The sequence below is a fragment of the Quercus lobata genome, chromosome 12 (assembly GCF_001633185.2).
Source record: "Quercus lobata isolate SW786 chromosome 12, ValleyOak3.0 Primary Assembly, whole genome shotgun sequence".
In the NCBI taxonomy this organism is placed as follows: Eukaryota; Viridiplantae; Streptophyta; class Magnoliopsida; order Fagales; family Fagaceae; genus Quercus; species Quercus lobata.
The window spans coordinates 18509614-18527147 of record NC_044915.1 but is presented as its reverse complement, the minus strand read 5'-3'; the positions used below and the strand labels follow the sequence as shown (position 1 = coordinate 18527147).

At 41.7% G+C, this 17534-nt stretch overlaps 2 protein-coding genes across 3 annotated transcripts; both read right to left on the bottom strand.

Annotated features, from left to right (window-relative positions):
• Positions 1 to 1318: 1318 nt before the first annotated feature.
• On the bottom strand, positions 1319 to 5366 carry LOC115971347 (ADP-ribosylation factor). Of its 2 annotated transcripts, none has more exons than XM_031091212.1 (7): positions 5238 to 5366; positions 3713 to 3878; positions 3122 to 3192; positions 2232 to 2351; positions 1964 to 2082; positions 1799 to 1880; positions 1319 to 1691 (listed from the first exon to the last, which is right to left on the bottom strand). In XM_031091212.1, the coding sequence occupies exons 2-7, from the start codon at positions 3858 to 3860 to the stop codon at positions 1686 to 1688; spliced, it is 546 nt and encodes a 181-aa protein (XP_030947072.1). In that variant the 5' UTR covers positions 3861 to 3878; positions 5238 to 5366; the 3' UTR covers positions 1319 to 1685. The 2 variants fall into 2 exon arrangements, with proteins under 2 accessions (XP_030947072.1, XP_030947073.1); XM_031091213.1 differs by having other exon boundaries at positions 1372 to 1691; positions 3713 to 3872; positions 5238 to 5356.
• A 10124-nt stretch (positions 5367 to 15490) lies between these two features.
• LOC115970335 lies at positions 15491 to 17026 on the bottom strand. The gene is made up of 2 exons (XM_031089982.1): positions 16788 to 17026; positions 15491 to 16331 (listed from the first exon to the last, which is right to left on the bottom strand). Exons 1-2 carry the CDS (start codon positions 17024 to 17026, stop codon positions 15491 to 15493), a joined length of 1080 nt encoding a protein of 359 aa, XP_030945842.1.
• Between the last annotated feature and the right edge of the window lie 508 nt (positions 17027 to 17534).

Below are 17534 nucleotides of genomic sequence, written 5' to 3'. Positions count from 1 at the left end.
GCACAAAGTTCAGCAGTGTCGAGTGGTAGTCTTTGGTGAGATCGGCATGCTGTGGAAGAGGAATAGAGAAGACAGAGATGAGAAGACAGAGAGAAAGAGAGAGAGTAAGATGTGTTGCGAGAAGAGAGGAAAAGTAAATAAAATAAGCATAAATAATTATGGCATTCTCGTCCGTACGCTCTCATATTTGAGAGCGTATTGTAGCATATTTCAAAATTTTAACACATATAGCACATCTCATGATACTCTGTTTTTGGTGTGTCAAATGCCAAATATTTGGCATTTAGCACACCTGATGATGATGCTCTAATGTTCTATGTTTAGAATTATACGGCTAAATATGCTACAATATTTAATATTATTTTATTCTCTTTTCTCCTTTTCTCTCTCATATGCTTGCTGTCCTTCTCCCTTTTCTTTTTTGTTTTTTCCTCTTTTCTCTTTGCACTCTTCTCACTTCTCAGACACCTCTCATCACTCTCCTCCCTCTCTTAGACATCTCTCCATTCTTTTGTTCCTCTATCTTCGATGGTTGTGGTTCTGATTCTTAAGGATTCAGATCGTGGTGGTGCTAGCTGTTGTGGTGGTGGATTGCGGTGGTTGGGTCCGTAAATCCTCCATTTTTTTTGTTTTGAGCTCTCCCTCTCTTTATTTTTCAGCCAAACACCTCAAGCAAATTCATTTTCGCATTGATTAAATCAAAATTTCTTTATTTTGGGTTTGATTTTTGGTGGTAGTGAGCTAAGTCGTAGGTTTGTTTGATTAATGGATATTTAATTAAATGGGTTGTCAGTGTTGTTGCGACAATGGTGATTATGCCGCCGTTGTTGTTCATGATGATAGAAAGGAATTAATATATCATTTTAATGTGTTGTAAATATTATTTTAATGTATAAAATTGAAGAATAAAACATGTGATGAATGGAATATTGTAAAATGATGTGATAAAGTAATAAAATAGACTTTTGATAAGTCAAAATGACTTTTTTTTATAGAAGAGCTGATGGTAATGCTCTTACCATACTGTTCAAATAGTAGAACTGCAGATGTATACTAAATATTTTAGCATTTGGCATGTCTGATATAGGTGGTGTTTGTGTTTGGTGTGCTAAATGCTAGAAATTTTCGGCATTTAGGACACAGATGCTTCCTCTAAACATGGTAGTGTTTCACTTCGTGATGGGATAACTTAATTTCTCCATTCAAAAACCAAAAATAAACAAGTAAATTTATCCCCCCCCCAAAAAAAAAAAACCAATAAACAAGTAAAACTAACGAGTTCAGTTATCAGCTAAATGAGAGTTCGAGAGGGTATTTGTATAAAAGAAAAGTGACCTTGACATTTCTACTAGTATAACATCGAAGCAAACATTTAAACAATTAAAACATTTGGTCGCCATTAGCCAGGGGAACCATAGCAGAGATGATATAGCTCTACAATTTCCAACAAAAGATAAAATGTCATTACATTCACAAAACAATTCTAGTGAGGTAATATCACGAGAAAGAAAAATCTTTAAAATTATTCTGAAACTACAGGTAACAAAGGACAGTGTCTTCCAGGGAAACCATTAACATGGTATAACAGGTAACACTAAACAGGCAAGCAAAATCCAGAATACCATAGTAAATTCCCAGTTTATACTCCAGCAGTTGCTGGAACCCGAAACTCAAGAACAAGCAATCTAAGCCTGAAATTACATAGGAAAAATAAATAAATATTAACTAAAAGGAGAGAAAAAAAGTAATTTAAAAAAGCTGAAAACTATTAGGAAGCATGTATGAAAGCATGTCTAACCTTGTTTGCAATATTGTTTGAGAGCCAGTCAAGTCCTTCATAAAGCCCTTCACCAGAAGTGGCACAAGTGCTCTGGATATACCTGCAAATGCATGATTGTACATTATGGGTCACTGACAGGAAGAGAGAGAGAGAGAGAGAGAGAGAGGCTAAACTCTTCTTTACCAGTGGCGTTGACGGAGGGAGTGAAGTCCAAGCTTATCAGTTATCTCAGCAGCATTCATGGCATTTGGAAGATCTTGCTTGTTCGCAAACACTAGCAGCACTGCATCCCTCAACTCATCCTAACAACGGTGACAAACAATAACACTATCAGAGAAGAAAATACAAAGCAGCATCTTAAGTCCTCTAAATGATGCAACTGCTCAAGAATGTTGCATTTATATCCTATTCATAGTCACTGATGGCAAGAAATTCCAATAATTTCTCATACCTCATTTAACATTCTGTGCAGCTCATCTCTAGCTTCAACTACACGGTCCCTGTCATTGCTATCAACCACAAAAATAAGTCCCTGGGTGTTTTGGAAGTAATGTCTCCACAAAGGTCGGATCTGAAAATGACAATCAAAAAATCAAAGAAGAACAAATTTGTATGGGAATTTAATTGATTGGTAATATCAAATAAGAAAACAATACAGGGAAAGCAGGGATACCAAAAACCCCAGACCATAAGCCACAATATCTATCAGTCCCATTGACACTCCCCCCCCCCCCCAAAAGAGAGAGAGAGACTAAATGACATTGTATCTTGTTAGAATTTAGTTTAGCATAATGACAACTGCAAAAGTGTGACAAATAATCAGCACCAAACTATGAATAGCATGAGGATTCTCCTCATGCATCACCAACATCATATATGCATGCTCATAATAAGTGCATGAAGAAGAAAAAAAAAGGGCATGATTGCCTCATTATGTCAACAACCACAAGTCATTGTTCCAGACTCCCTTCAATAGCCAAACATAACTCTTATTAATAAATAATAATAAAAAAAGAAACTATAGAGTATCGTTCCAGATTACAGATATTTAGGTTATGATTATACTAAATTCTGTTACAATTATGGAAGCATCCAAAACCAACACCAGTAATCTCTAAGCACACCCCATTTTCAGGTTAATGAAACAATCATCCCAAAAATCAGATAATCACTTTCAGTCTTTACTAAGAAAAATTCTTTATGAAATTAAGATTAAGGGATTTAATACAAGAGGCCTCTCATTAAGATCCTAGGAAATTGATTTGTAAGGTGCTATAATAGAACTATATTGGTAGCCATTGAAGGGAGTCAACATTCTAGAACAAAATTAAATCTGCATACCTTGTCTTGACCACCAACATCCCAGACAGTGAAGCTGATGTTCTTATATTCCACAGTCTCCACGTTAAATCCTGAGCAAACAATATATAAGTTCTGGTTGCAAAAACAAGGTCACACTTACAGTTCTTTACTAAAATGATCAAGTTAGATAAGTAAAAAAATGCCAGCATGATAGCAGTAAGTAACAATCATGAAAGTCGATACACAACCAAACAGAAAAAACAATTTCATCTCCATTGCTGAATCTAATTTACCCAAAAGTGATTACTAAAATTGCTTCACCTCTATCTACAAAAATCATCTTCACCCTGAAAGGGGCATGAAATGAAGAGAATTTATGGTGTTTATTTTTATTTATTTTAAAAAATAAATAAATAAATAAACCACAAAAGCTCAAGAAGAGAAAACTCGCTTACTTTTTTTTATTTTTTTTTTGCTAGGTGAAACTCGCGTACTTTATTAGAAAGGCTAGTTGCAACATCCTTTCCATGCAAGAAAATCTCACAATTGGAACTACTATGTAAATTCCAATATAAACAGCTTAAAAGAAAATGCACATTGACTCCATTAATTTATTGATGTCAAACGTACCGATGGTAGGAATGGTGGTGACTATCTCTCCCAGCTTGAGCTTGTAGAGAATGGTAGTCTTACCCGCAGCATCGAGACCCACCATAAGTATACGCATCTCTTTCTTAGCAAACAGACGACTGAAAAGCTTGGTGAAAGACAGCCCCATTTTTCACGTATTCTATATCTACATCAAATATCATGTCATAACTCCACTAAGTCCCAGAAAGTACATTGTATATACATGCAATACTTATCGGTTCTTAACCAGATAACAAAGTCAAGTTGCAAAAAGAATATAAAAGCAATTTCAAGGAGTAGACGACCCATAGCTTCGTAACATTTGCATCAATGATTTATAGCCATTGTAGCATTTTCCTTAATAAACTAGCCAAAAAACTAAACAACCAAAACATCAAAAGGGAAAGCCTAGATATAAGGAAAAGTGAGTACACAAGCATAGGCTAAACAACTTCACAAGAAAATTTGAAAAATAAACCCAATCGTTTTCATCAAATCACAAAATTCAATGATAGGGGCATAATCTCAATTTCACTGGGCAAAGTTTCTACACCCATTTTGATTTCTTCCATACTATCATGCAAAATATGATGGGATGTGAGATATGTGGGATCCAGTCATCATGCCTCACATACCTCATAATTTTATTTTTTATTTTTTAAAACAACAACAAAGCCTTGGTCCCAAAATTTGGTGTTAGTTATGGATCCTCAACAGATTAAATTGGGTCAGCCAAAAATAATTCTTTAAATCCAATCATTTTCACCAAATCACAAAATGTAACAGAAATAACGGCATAATCTTCAATTTCAGCAGACGTTTTTGTAACCATCTGGGTTTGTTCAGCATTATCACGTGAGAAACGATGGCCGAGGAATCTCTCACCTGATCGTGTGGAAGAAACCCAAATAGGCATAAATTCATCATTCCAATATCCCTATTTTCAACTCTCACTTTTGTTTCTTCTAACAAAATTCCCCCCCCCCCCAAAAAAAAAGAGAGGATTTTGACATAACGTTTCCCAATTCCTATACAATTTAATCCCTAATTCAAATAAAAAGCAAACAATAGAATGATCTACTAATTTCACAAACCAACATGATGGGCTGTGATACCAACACGTGGCATCACACCAGCTACCAAGTGGGTCTTGCCGGGCTGAACCCGAATCTGATCAGGGATAAACCCGATCTGAAACGGTTCAACGGTGGAGAAACTAAATCTCAATTTGTAAAACCTAGATCAAGCTACACTGATGTTAGGTAACAGAATTGCATAATTCCAATCACGAAATATAGCTAGAGATCCAAATTCCAAGGCGATTCATTTATTCAATTCACGAATTGACTATAGAAATGTAGATCGAGAATTTTTAAAAATTTAAATAAATAAAAAAATAAAAAATTGGATCACAGAAATAGAATCAAAAAAGTAAAAACGCAAAGAATGAAATATTCACATAAATTATGAAGATCTGAAGCTAAATTCAGGTTTAGAGAGAGAGAGAGAGAGAGAAAGGACTTGCCTTGGCCTGGCGATGAGAAGAGAGAGATCTGGTACACGACTGTGTGTGTCTCTCTCTCCGTCTCTGCGTGAAAAGGAAAAGAGCTGTCCTTCCACACGATATTTGCACGGGAAATGAGGGACCTGTTTATTTATAGAGACTAGAGACTACACGGTGACGGAGATTCAATTTAAACCGTATATTCACCCAAAAAAAACAATAATAAAATGTGAATGATTTTTTTTTTTTTTTAATAACCTAAACTTTAAAATGTTTTTCTTTTAAATCTAAATGTTTGAAAATGATACACTTTTTATTTTTATTTTTTTTAAATCCTTTTTTTTTAATCGCTGAAATATTGAAAATTTTTATTTTTGCCCCTAAACCAATTTAGAAAATCCATAAAAATAATTAGGGATGCAAAATAAACTTTTTTGAAAATTTGAGATGAAAAAAATCTTTTTATAGGCGAAAACAATATTTAAGCCAATTTTTAATCTATATTAATATCATTTTATTTGGAAAAATTTTAAAAAAAAATGACATTGTAATTAAGACTTGTCTGAGATATAATATTCTAGTACACTAAACCTGTTAACCGTTATGATGACATGTATCCCGTTTAGGCCATGTGTAACCTATCAAAACGAGTCTAATGCATTGAAGTATTGATTCTAAATTATTTTTCCATATTAATAATAACTACTTTATTTGGGGAGGAAAATGAAGATAGAATTTAAACCATATACATAGAGCAACACAAAGGATATCATTACTATTGGGTTATCACTTAACCGCCTAAGTAATCACTTGAACTCATTGAGATATCCAATTTTGTTGGACTATTTTTCCTTTGCTTAAGCAATAATGATCTTAATTTCTTGATAAAATCTTTATTACGTTTGATTTATCTAATTTTTGTCAAAAAATAAAGAACATTTAATAACTGTAATTTCATTTTTTTAATTTAAAAATGAATTAATTTGACCCTTCATCCATCCATTTGTTACATATAGAAAGTCTTTGGGATTTAGATCAATAATTTAGAATAGATTGATAATTTGAAACTTTTTTTTTTTTTTTTTTAGTTTGAAAGATATGACTTTAATTTTTTTTTAAAGGTTAATTGCAGTTAGTTCCCCGTAGAGGTTAAGTTCAACGTCCCCTAAAAAGTCTTAAAACTTTAAAATTGAGCAACAAGCTCTTGATTGATTGAAAATAGATATTTTTTTTTTTCTTAACTATGGTTAAATTCAAAAAACAAAAGGTGTTGGATTTTATGAGATACTTTATTTATAATTAATCAATGAGGGGGTGTTTTTTTATATAGTTATTACAATGGGAGGAGAAATTTAAACCTCAAATATATTCGAAGGATTAAAAAGTGCCAAGTAATTAAGCCACAAAACTTAGAGAGACAAAGTAAAATTTTATGAGACAATCATCAAACTTGCATTAAATTGAACGAAGAATATTTTTATTTTAGTCCCACTTCAAAAAAAATAATAATACTAATAACTTTTGGCGTTTTTTTTATAAAAAGTTTTCATACCATTGGTTATTATTATTTAGTAATGACTTTATCTTCTTTTTTCTTTTCTTTTTTCTTTTTGAGCAAGTATTAATGACTTGATCTCGTCGGCAATGTGTTGTTATGACTTATTAAATGATTCTTATGACGCCCTTGGCCTGCATAGTGCATGGTTGGAACTTGAAAGGAGGCTTTGTTTGGGAGGAGAATGACTGATGTCACTGCCTGGAATTCAACTATTGGAAATGACTAACACGTTCTAATCTTGGCCTATATAATTTTATAGTTTTCCAATCATGTAATTTATAATTTTATATAGTTTAACCTTTAACTTCTAACAAATTGATTATAAATATGTAAGCTCCAAAGATGGGCTTGCTGGGCCAAATCACTATTTGGGCTTACAATTTATTTATCTGGTGGGTCTGGGTATCCTACCTTGGGTTGTTCTAGGCTAAGGGACCCAATGAGATCCCTTTCCTCTCTTTCTCAATGTTATCTTCTTCTCAGATCCTCTCCTACTCTCTCTCCCTCTCTTTTCTTTCCTCAAAATTGCATCCCCTTCCTCTTCCTTCGTTTCTCCTATTTATAGCCTTTGTTAATGGGATGCTCATCATTATCTTCTTCCTTAGTGCAAAGAAAGGTCCAATGTCGATGGACTTAAGTGGATTTTTAGGTACGAGTGGATCTGGGAACGGTTCTCACTTCAGTACATGTGTTCGGCAGCGGAGTTTCCTAAAGTTCTGCCGAGCACTTAAATGGCGATGTGACCGGACAATGTGACCGAGCATGTATATAGTGCCTGGAAATGGTTTCCCGAGCAGCTTGCGAGCGGGGCGTATGCAGTCCGTTTTTTAGTATCCGGACAACACTCAGTTCAAATTGGTAGTTATTGTGGGCTTGGGTCGGGGCTTTTGTTGATGTGAAGGTTGGACCCCCGGCCCATATCATTAATTCATGGTCCAAGGCCCAATATGAACTTGGACGTTAGGTGTCGTACAATAGCCCCCCCCCCCCTTGATTCATCATCGGCCCTCAGGGACGAATCAAGGAGTCAGAGAGGCAGTGTTTTGCCCAAGAAATCCAACGGATGTGTTTGGGTGGTTACAGCGGTTCATAAATGCACTCCTCAAAAGACGTGTCGCTTCAGACCCTCCGGTTTTGCCGTCATTATTACCTGGCGATTCATAAACCGAGGCGTACGTGTGGATTGCTCTGGACATTTCTAAGGTCACTCCCTTTTACTTCATCATTGCTAATTAATGTTAATTATTGTACACCAACTGATGCTTTTCCTTGGCTCTTATAAATAGTTCATCTTAATCCATTTTCTCATTTTGCACTCTCTGTTACTTCAAAATCTCTCTCTGCCGAGCATTCTCCTGCGTTCCAATCCACTAACCTAGAATCCTCCTCTCCCTTAGAGTTAGAAGTAAGTCTTCTTCCCCTTTTTAATTTCTAGGCTTAGGATGGGTTTTCCTTATCTCTTGAATGTCGGAGCGCCCTTAGCCGCTTTTAGGCAAACCTTTAGCGTCCCTGATGATGTGAAGTTGGCTTATTGCCATGAAAGTGAGATCACCCTCCACAAAGGGGCAGGCACGGCCTTTTTTCCATTGATGTCCATCCTAGAAGGCGGGGTCAGGTTTCCCATAGACCCGCTTCTACTTAACACCCTTAGATACTTGGATTGAGTCCCGACCAACTCCCCCCCTACTTTTACCGGGTAGTGAGTTATGTAGGTAGGCTGAACCAAACATTCGGCTTGCAATTAGACCACCACAACGTAAACCACATGTACAACATTTGTGGAAAGAAGAAATCAAATTACTACTTAAAGACTAGAAATACAAGGGTACGGCTGATTTCATGTTTGCCGGACTCTAATAGGAATTTCGCCGAGGAATATATCCGGGTGCGTGGCAATTGGTTTACCGGTGACATCCCTCCCCCTTTGTCATGGCGCGAAGTTGGTTCGTCCTAATCTCTAATTTCTCATATTTCCTAAATTAGTAAATACTTTATTTACTCTAACCCTGATTTGTCTTCTTTTGCTGCAGACGGTTCAATGTTCACCCAGGACATCAAAACTGTTCACGTTCGGAACCTGAATTTTGTGCTAAGGTCTGAAATCTTTGTGCACCGGGACGGGCAACTTCACGCGTCTCACCTTATTCTCGGTGTGGACCCGGTGTACTCCACTTGGCAACCTTTTAGCCAAGCCCTCATTGTTGATAGTCTGCTCCTTTCTTATATAGATGTTCGGCATGCGAACTTCCTTCCCCCCAACTTTACTGTAGGCGAAGCTCGAGACCTCGGCCCGCAGTACACCTGTTCGGATGAACTCGTGCCTATAAGGGACGAATTAGCCGAAGCAGCATCCAAATATCTCCGGGAATGTGCTCACGAGGCCGTTCAGCGTGAAGCCATACCAGCCGAACCCGAGAATCCAGTTCAAGTAGCTGCGCAAGAAGCCGCGGAATCTAGTGACTCTTCCAAGACACACTCTGTTCCGGAAGACATGGTGACCAGAAAGACTTTGACTGTCAGTCGTTTCATTCCTGGGGCAAGCCAAGCTATTCAGCAGCAGCAACCACCTCAAGGGCGCATCCCGGCTCCTCTCGCTCATCCTCCACCTCCCCCTCCTCCTGGGTGGCAATGTAAGAGACAAAGGATTGTCGATCTATCCTTCACCGGCCCGGGAGAAGGTCAAGTCCAAACTCCCCACCAACCTTCTCAGGGTATCACCATTCGGGAGCCGTCGGCCCAGGTTGGAACGAATGTGGCCTCATCCTCCAGACCGGCGCAGTTGTGGCAACCAACGTATGAGCTAGATGGCATGCCCCTTCCGACTAGTGTAAGCGTTCGGGCATGGGAGAAAGGTGAAAAGGGTCGTGTTGCCTAAAGCTTGGTCCACGGTCTCCTTCTACCCGAGGATGTAAGTGCGTTTGCTGATGGGACCGATGAGTCCATGGGGAGAAGACTCCAATAGCACACTATCGCGGTAAGTTCTCTTCCTTTGCACTCTTATTTTTTTCTTCTGCGCACGTCCTTATATTTTCCGTGTTCGTTGTAACTTCAAGTTACCGTGTGTGAATAACATTGTCTTTAACAGGCCGCCTAGCTAACCCATATACTGAACGAGAGGGTGAAGGATCTTGCCGAGGAGGTTGATTGGGAGAAAGCTGGTAGGGAAAAGGCTGTGAAAACGGCTAAGGAGAAAACAAAAACTGCTGAGTCTACCTAGAAGAGGGCTGCTGCTGCGGAGAAATCCTGGGCCTCAGTAGAGAAGAAATCAGCGGAGCTGGTGACGGGGCAGAATGAAACGGAAATGAAGCTGGCCGAAGCAGCGAGTTTGAACTCTACTCTGTCCAAAGAAGTTGCTGATTTGCGGGCGACCCTTGAAGCGTGTGAGAGTAAGTGGTATGATGAGGGGTTTGCTGACGCAGAGAAGGGTGTGGAGCCGATAGTGATGCAAGTTCGGCAACTATCTTTCCGAGAGGGCTAGATGGCTGCTCTGCATGCCCTAGGAGTGCCCGAGGACTCCCTTCTTAAGGACCCTGGTCAGATCCCCGTTCCAGTTTCTGCCCCTGCCACTCAAAACCCAGCCGGTCCAAACGATGAGGAGGAGACGGATAGCTTGAGGGAGCTGGTGAAGCAGATTGATGCCCACATGGAGATGATTGGGACAGAAGTAACCAGCAACCCCCCCACTGAAGGACCTCATGGTGAAGATGTTCATCCCCAGCCTCTTGCACCCGAGCACTACTCCGCCGAGATGACCTCCGAGATGCAACTCGTGGATCTTTCCTCCTGACTGCCGAATCTGCTCTACTTTACTTCTATTTGCTTTTATTTTAACAGCTTTTTATTTTGAGTTGGTTTGCCTATGTCGCCGGGCTGTGGCGACTAAACAGTTATTTCCTTTTTTTTTTTTTTTTTTTACTAAACAGCTTACTTGATTTCTGAATTTGAACTTATTATCACCGGGTTTTAGTGATGAAGTAATTGATTAATCATGCTTGGTTTTGATTTTTGTTTATTTGCCGATTAGTTGTGATTATGCATGTATATTTTATCCTTCTTATGTATGCTTTAAAGTTTCCGTACATGCATGTACGGTTTTCCCTTGTTAGGTGATAGGGATTGAACCGAGAAGTTGGATTATGCTCTTTGGGAATTCTGAGTAAATTTTCCACCTGCTCGGTGACGGGAATTGAACCAAGAAGCAGGCTTCTATCTTTAGAAATGTTTTAAGTGAGGTTTCCACTTGCTCGGTGATAGGAATCGAACTAGGAAGCAGGCTTCTGTCCTTAGAAAAGTTTGAGTAAGGTTTTCACCTGCTTGGTGATAGGGATCGAACTGAGAAGCAGGCTTCTGTCCTTAGAAAAGTTTTAGAAAGGTTTCCACCTGCTCGATGATAGGGATCGAATCGAGAAGTAAGCTTCTGCCCTTAGAAAATTGAGTAAGGTTTCCACCTGCTCGGTGATAGGAATCGAACCAAGAAGCAAGCTCTTGTCCTTAGAAAAGTTTGAGTAAGGTTTCCACCTGCTCGGTGATAGGGATCGAACTAAGAAGTAGGCTTCTGTCCTTAGAAAAGTTTGAGTAAGGTTTCCGCCTACTCGGTGATAAGGATTGAATCGAGAAGCAGGCTTCTGTCCTTAGAAAATTGAGTAAGGCTTCCACTTGCTCAGTGATAGGGATCAAACCGAGAAGCAGGCTTCTGTCCTTAGAAAAGTTTTTTAGCTGCTTGAATTTCCTTAGCTTCCCCCATGTCCATCAACCGGACATAGTGAATAAAAAGAATTTGCCTGGCAAGTACGAACTAGTTGCATCGTTATCATATGAGTTAGTACAATGTACATTTTTTCATGCATGGATGGTCAATGATAAAACTTCTTAAGATTATAAGCATTCCAAGGTTGGGGCAATGGTACTTCGTTCATGTCTTCCAGATAATACGCCCCCACACTTGCAATGGTTGCAATTTTGTACGGTCCTTCCCAAGTTTGGGCTAGCTTCTCGGCATTTGTATCTCGCATGCTTCCTACGCCTTTCTTAGTACCAGGTCTCCGGCGCTAAATTCTCTCACCCTTACACCTCAATTGTAGCGCCGGGCAAGCTTTTGGTTAATACTCCGCTAGTCTTATAGTCGCTGCTTCTCGATATTCTTCAAGTAAATCTAGGCGTTCCATTAGTTGACCTTCGTTCTATTTCGTATTGAATTCTGAGACTCGTGCGTTACATAAGTTAACCTCGGCTGGTATCACGACTTCAGCCCCGTAAGTGAGAGAGAATGGGGTTTCCCCCGTGGACCTCCAAGGAGTTGTCTGGTATGCCCACAAAATATTGGGTAGTTCCTTGGCCCAATTGCGCTTCGCTCCTTCCAGCCTTCGCTTCAATCCGTTCACGATTACCTTGCTCACGGCCTCAGCCTGGCCATTGCCCTGGGGATACGCCGGAGTAGAGTACCCGTTCCTGATATCGAGATTGTTGCAAAATTTGCGAAAACCTCGCCTATCAAACTGGAGCCCATTATCCGATATAAAGGAGCCCGAGACCCCGAACCTGGTGATTATATTCTTCCATACGAACTTATTCACATCTACGTCCCGGATATTGGCCAAAGCCTCTGCCTCTGTCCATTTAGTGAAGTAATCGATGGCTTCCAACACGAATCTTCGATTGCCCGTTACTCGGAGAAAAGGCCCGAGTATGTCCGGCCCCTATTGTGCGAAGGGCCAAGGACTGCTAATAGGGTTCAAATGCCCAACAAGCCGGTGTATCAGAGGGGCGTGCTTCTGACACTGCTCACACATCCGAACGTACTCCACGACGTCCTTCTGCATCTGGGGCCACCAGAATCCCTGAGTCATTACCCGGTGTGCCAGTGACCGTCCCCCTACGTGGCTACCGCATACCCCTTCATGCAACTCGGCCAGGAGTTGGCCTACTTTCTCTGGGTGTAAGCATGAAAGATATGGTCCTCCGAACGACCTACAATAGAGTTTCTGGTCTCCGGACAACCAATACCGGGCAGCCACCCTGCGGACCTTGTTGGCCTCCTTCTCATCGTCCGGAATTGGGTCATCGGCTAAGAAATTTATGATGGGATCCATCCAGCTCGAGCTAAGTATTTTGACTGTCGCGACTTCGACTCTTATAGCCCCCTCATTTCCTGCCACCTTGATGCTGGGCTCGGGGATGAGTTCCACCTTGATAAGTCAGGGAATATCATTGGTAATTAATGATGCCAGAGTGGCGAGAGAGTCGGCATGTCTGTTTTGTGCCCAGGACACTTGAATCACCTTCACCGTACAAAAGCCGTCTATGACCTGCTTCACCAAATCTAAGTATGCTTTCATCCGAGGATCTCGAGCCTCAAAACTCCCCTACACCAGGTTGACTATGAGCCTTGAATCCGAATAAACTTCTACATCTCGGGCTTCTAACCTTGAAATTACCCTCAATCCGACAAGCAAAGTTTCATACTCTGTCTCGTTGTTGGAGGCGTTAGATCCCAACCTAAACGAATGTTCTAAGAGAATTCCCTCTGGGGTAATTATGACTATCCCGGCTCCGACCCCTTTGATGCTAGAAGCCCCATCCACATGTACCTTCCACGGTCGGCATTCCAATTGACAGACCATCTCCCCTTTAGGAGAGAATTCTGCTACAAAATCAACTAATACTTGCCCCTTTACTGCACTTCTCGGCTTATACCTCACATCGAATGCCCCGAGCCGTGTCCCCCATTTAGCTATTCACCCTGTGAGATCAAATCTCTTCAACAATGACTGTAAGGGATGTTCGGTCAGCACATATACGGTATGGGCTTGAAAGTACTAAGGTAATTTCCTGGTGGCATGCACTAAGGCCAGCACCAATTTCTCCAAGGGCAAATACCTAGTCTCGGCGTCGACTAGAATCTTGCTAATATAATACACGGGTTGTTGTACTCCTTGGTCCCTTAAAAGCACAACACTTACAGCATGCTTGGATACCGAGAGGTACATGAACAATTCCTCTTCGGGCTCTGGTGCACTCAACATTGATGCTCGCATTAAGTACTCCTTAAGGTTCTAGAAAGCCTTCTCGCATTTATCATCCCACCGAAATCCCTTCCACTTCTTCAAAAACTGATATAATGGACGGCAACGATCTGAAAATTTTGAGATGAACCGATTGAGAGCGGCCAGCATCCCGGCCAACACTTGTACTTCTTTTGGGTTACTCGGCGACCGAAGACGCTTCACGGCCTTTATTTGGTCAGGATTGACCTCTATCCCCCTGTTGGTGATCAAGTACCAAAAAAATTTGACAGCTCTCACTCCAAAGGGGCATTTTTCTGCATTAAGACGCAATCTGTGCTTCCGCAACACCTCAAATACCCGTCGGAGATCCTCTACATGCCAGGCTTCTAGCTTGCTTTTTACCACCATATCATCGATCTACACTTCGACTGTATGCCTAATTTTATCCCGAAACATCCTCGTCATCATCCGCTGGTATGTTGCCCCGGCATTTTTTAACCCAAAAGGCATCACGGTGTAATGATAATTAGCATTGGGGGATATGAACGCCGTTTTCTCTTGGTCTTCATCGGCCAGGGCAATCTGATGGTACCTTGAAAAGCATCCAGGAAACTCATCCTCGAGTGCCCGTAAGTGGCGTCCACTAATTGATCAATCTTTGGCATGGGGAACGGGTCCTTTGGGCATGCTCAGTTCAAATCCGTGAAATTCACACAAACCCTCCATTTGCCGTTCTTCTTCTGGACAACCACAGTATTTGCCAGCCATTCTGGGAAAAAGGTCTTCTTTATTGTGCCTGCCTCCTTTAGCTTCTCTACCTCCTGTCTTACTGGCTCAACATGGTCTTTGGCCGACCTTTTCGGCTTCTGCTTCTTCGGGGGATATGAGGGGTCTACATTAAGCTTATGGGCGATAAACCCGAGATCAACCCCGGGAACTTCATAAGGATTCCAAGTGAAAACATCTATGTTTTGAACCAGAAACAGCAATACTTGGACTCTTTCCTTGCTACTCATGCTTGCTCCAACTTGAAAATATTTATTTGTGTCCGACAGTATTTTTACCTTTACTAACTCCTCAGTGCATCCAGCCCCCATTCCTTCTCGGGGCTCCTTTGATTGCTATAAAGGGTCTTTCCGGGATGCATCTTCCTGTTCAACATGCTCCTGTTTGGACTGCCCAGTCCCCTCGTCTCCTACCAGTTGTCCGGTGATTTCTCCCTGACTGACCTGATTCCCCCACTTCCAATTCACTACGGCGGTAAGACACTATCTGGCCGCTTGTTGGTCTCCTCTTATCACAGTGACACCTTGCTCGGTTGGGAACTTAATCTTTACATGTAGTGTTGATGGGACGACTCTCATTGAGTGGATTCACGGTCTTCCCAGGATGGCAGTATACGAGGAAAATGAACTTACTATTGTGAATGCCACAGCCACCTTTTTCCCTCCCATAATCACGGGAAGAGAGATTTGCCCCTTAGGAATCACTACTTTGCCATCGAACCCAACCAAAGGTGAAGTGTGCTTCATCAGGTCCTCATTCTTTAGACCGAGTCCCTTGAACAGATCAGGGTACATCACGTCGGCCCCACTTCCCTAGCCTATCATCACCCTTTTTACTAAGAAGCCGCTTATCCGGGCCGTGACCACTAATGCATCATCATGTGGCTGGATCGTCCCCTCCAAATCGTCATCGTCAAATGAGACGGGCTACCATGCAAACTTCATCTTCTTGCCTGATGACTGTAGATCCAGGTTACCCTCTACCGGTACCACTGTCAACACTTCTTTCCTCCTTCCTGCAATGAGCTTCTCCGGAGCAACATGGATTACTTCAATAACCCCTACAAGGGATGGGAGAGGGTTCCCCATTTGCCGGTTATCTTGCCCTACGACTCTGTCCCCCGAGTCTAGCACGAAATCCTTTAAGTGCCCGACCTTGACTAGTTGCCCTAGGTGATCCTTTAATACCCGGCATTGTTCGGTGGTATGACCCTTGTCTCGGTGATAAGCGTAGTACAGATTCTGATTCCTTTTGGACGGGTCCCCTCTTATCTTGTTCGGCCATTGAAAATACGGCTCATGTTTGATTCGGTCAAGAATCCTGTGTACCGGTTCCTTAAACGTTACGTTCACTTCTCCCATTTGTGCGGCCGGCTCTTGAATTGCTAGACCCCCACGAGGCCTGAACGGGAAACCTATCTGCCGGGGACGATTCATCATCGGCACTTTACCTTTTCTCTGCAACCGGTCATCTTTTAATCGTTTGTATTCCTCGATGCGTCTCATAAGCTGCCGCATGCCTTCGGGAGGCTTCTTGGTTAACGACTCTCGTAGCCCGAAATCCTCAGGCAACCCCATCCTAAATGTGCTTGCTGCGACCCTTTCGTTATCCCTGCCTATCTCATTGTATAGCTCCCAATACCGGCTGGCATAACTACAGAGGGTCTTTCCCGACCTTATTTTCATTAAGAAAAGCGCGTCTACTGGTTGAGATACTCGACTGCATGTCAAAAACCGGACGCCGAACTCCTGGATCAGCTCAGAGAAACTACGTATGGATCATTTTCGTAACTCGTTAAACCACCTCAAAGCAATTGGTCCCAAACTCAAAGGAAATACCTTGCACATGAGTGCATCGTTATGAGTATGCAAAGACATCATCTGAATATAATGGTTGATGTGTTCTAGCAAATCAGTCTTCCCGTCATAGCAATTGAACGGTGGACGGGCAAACCTGTCTAGCATTTCGACTCACTTGATTTCATTCGAAAACGGAGACTGAGCTACTTTTCGCAGAGCACAACTCATGACATCCATGGTAGCATTCCGAGGTCGCCTTTCTTCTAGGAAGAGTGAGTCTCTCCCTTGATTTTCTTGAGAATGTGAACGGTCTCGGCGTTGCCCCGATTCCCGGGAGGGAGACCGGCTCCTATTTCGTCGAGACCCTCTCAAGTGCGAACGGTCTTGGTACTGATGGAATTCCCGGGAATGTGAACGACTTCACCGTAGTTGAGATCCAAACTGATTAGATCCCTGTCCGTATCTATTTCTCCCAATTCTGACTTCCTGTTGCCGGACATTTCTTTCTCTTCTCCGGCGCTTACCTTTCACCTCCAGCTCCAAACCCCTGACTAGTCTACGAAGCCGTTCGAGCTCTTCATCCCGTTCCTCCCTTTGCCTTCGTCCCGTAGCACCAGAAACTGTCCGTTGGGTTTGGTACGACCCCGCTCCTGTGCCGGACATCACTTCTTGTTAGTCGTGCCCCCTATCTTCTCGTTCTTTTTGTTTGCGCTCTCGCCAACTTGACCCCCGAGAAGACCCTACGGATCCAGTTCCCGCATGGTCCCCCGAATACCTTTTAGACATTTTCCCCGAGCTTGAGTCCTTCTAGAACCACAGCGTCGTAGGAGAGCCCCATGGTGGGCACCAATTGTAGGCTCCAAAGATGGGCTTGCTGGACCAAACCACTATTTAGGCTCACAATTTATTTATCTAGTGGGTCTGGGTATCCTACCTTGGGTTGTTTTAGGCGAAGGGACCTAATGAGATCACTTTCCTCTCTTTCTTAATGTTATCTTCTTCTCAGATCCTCTCCTACTCTCTCTCTCTCTCTCTTTTCTTTCCTTAAAATTGAATCCCCTTCCTCTTCCTTCGTTTCTCCTATTTATAGCATTTGTTAATGGGATGATCATCATTATCTTCTTCCTTAGTGCAAAGAAAGGTCCAATGTCGATGGACTTAAGTGGATTTT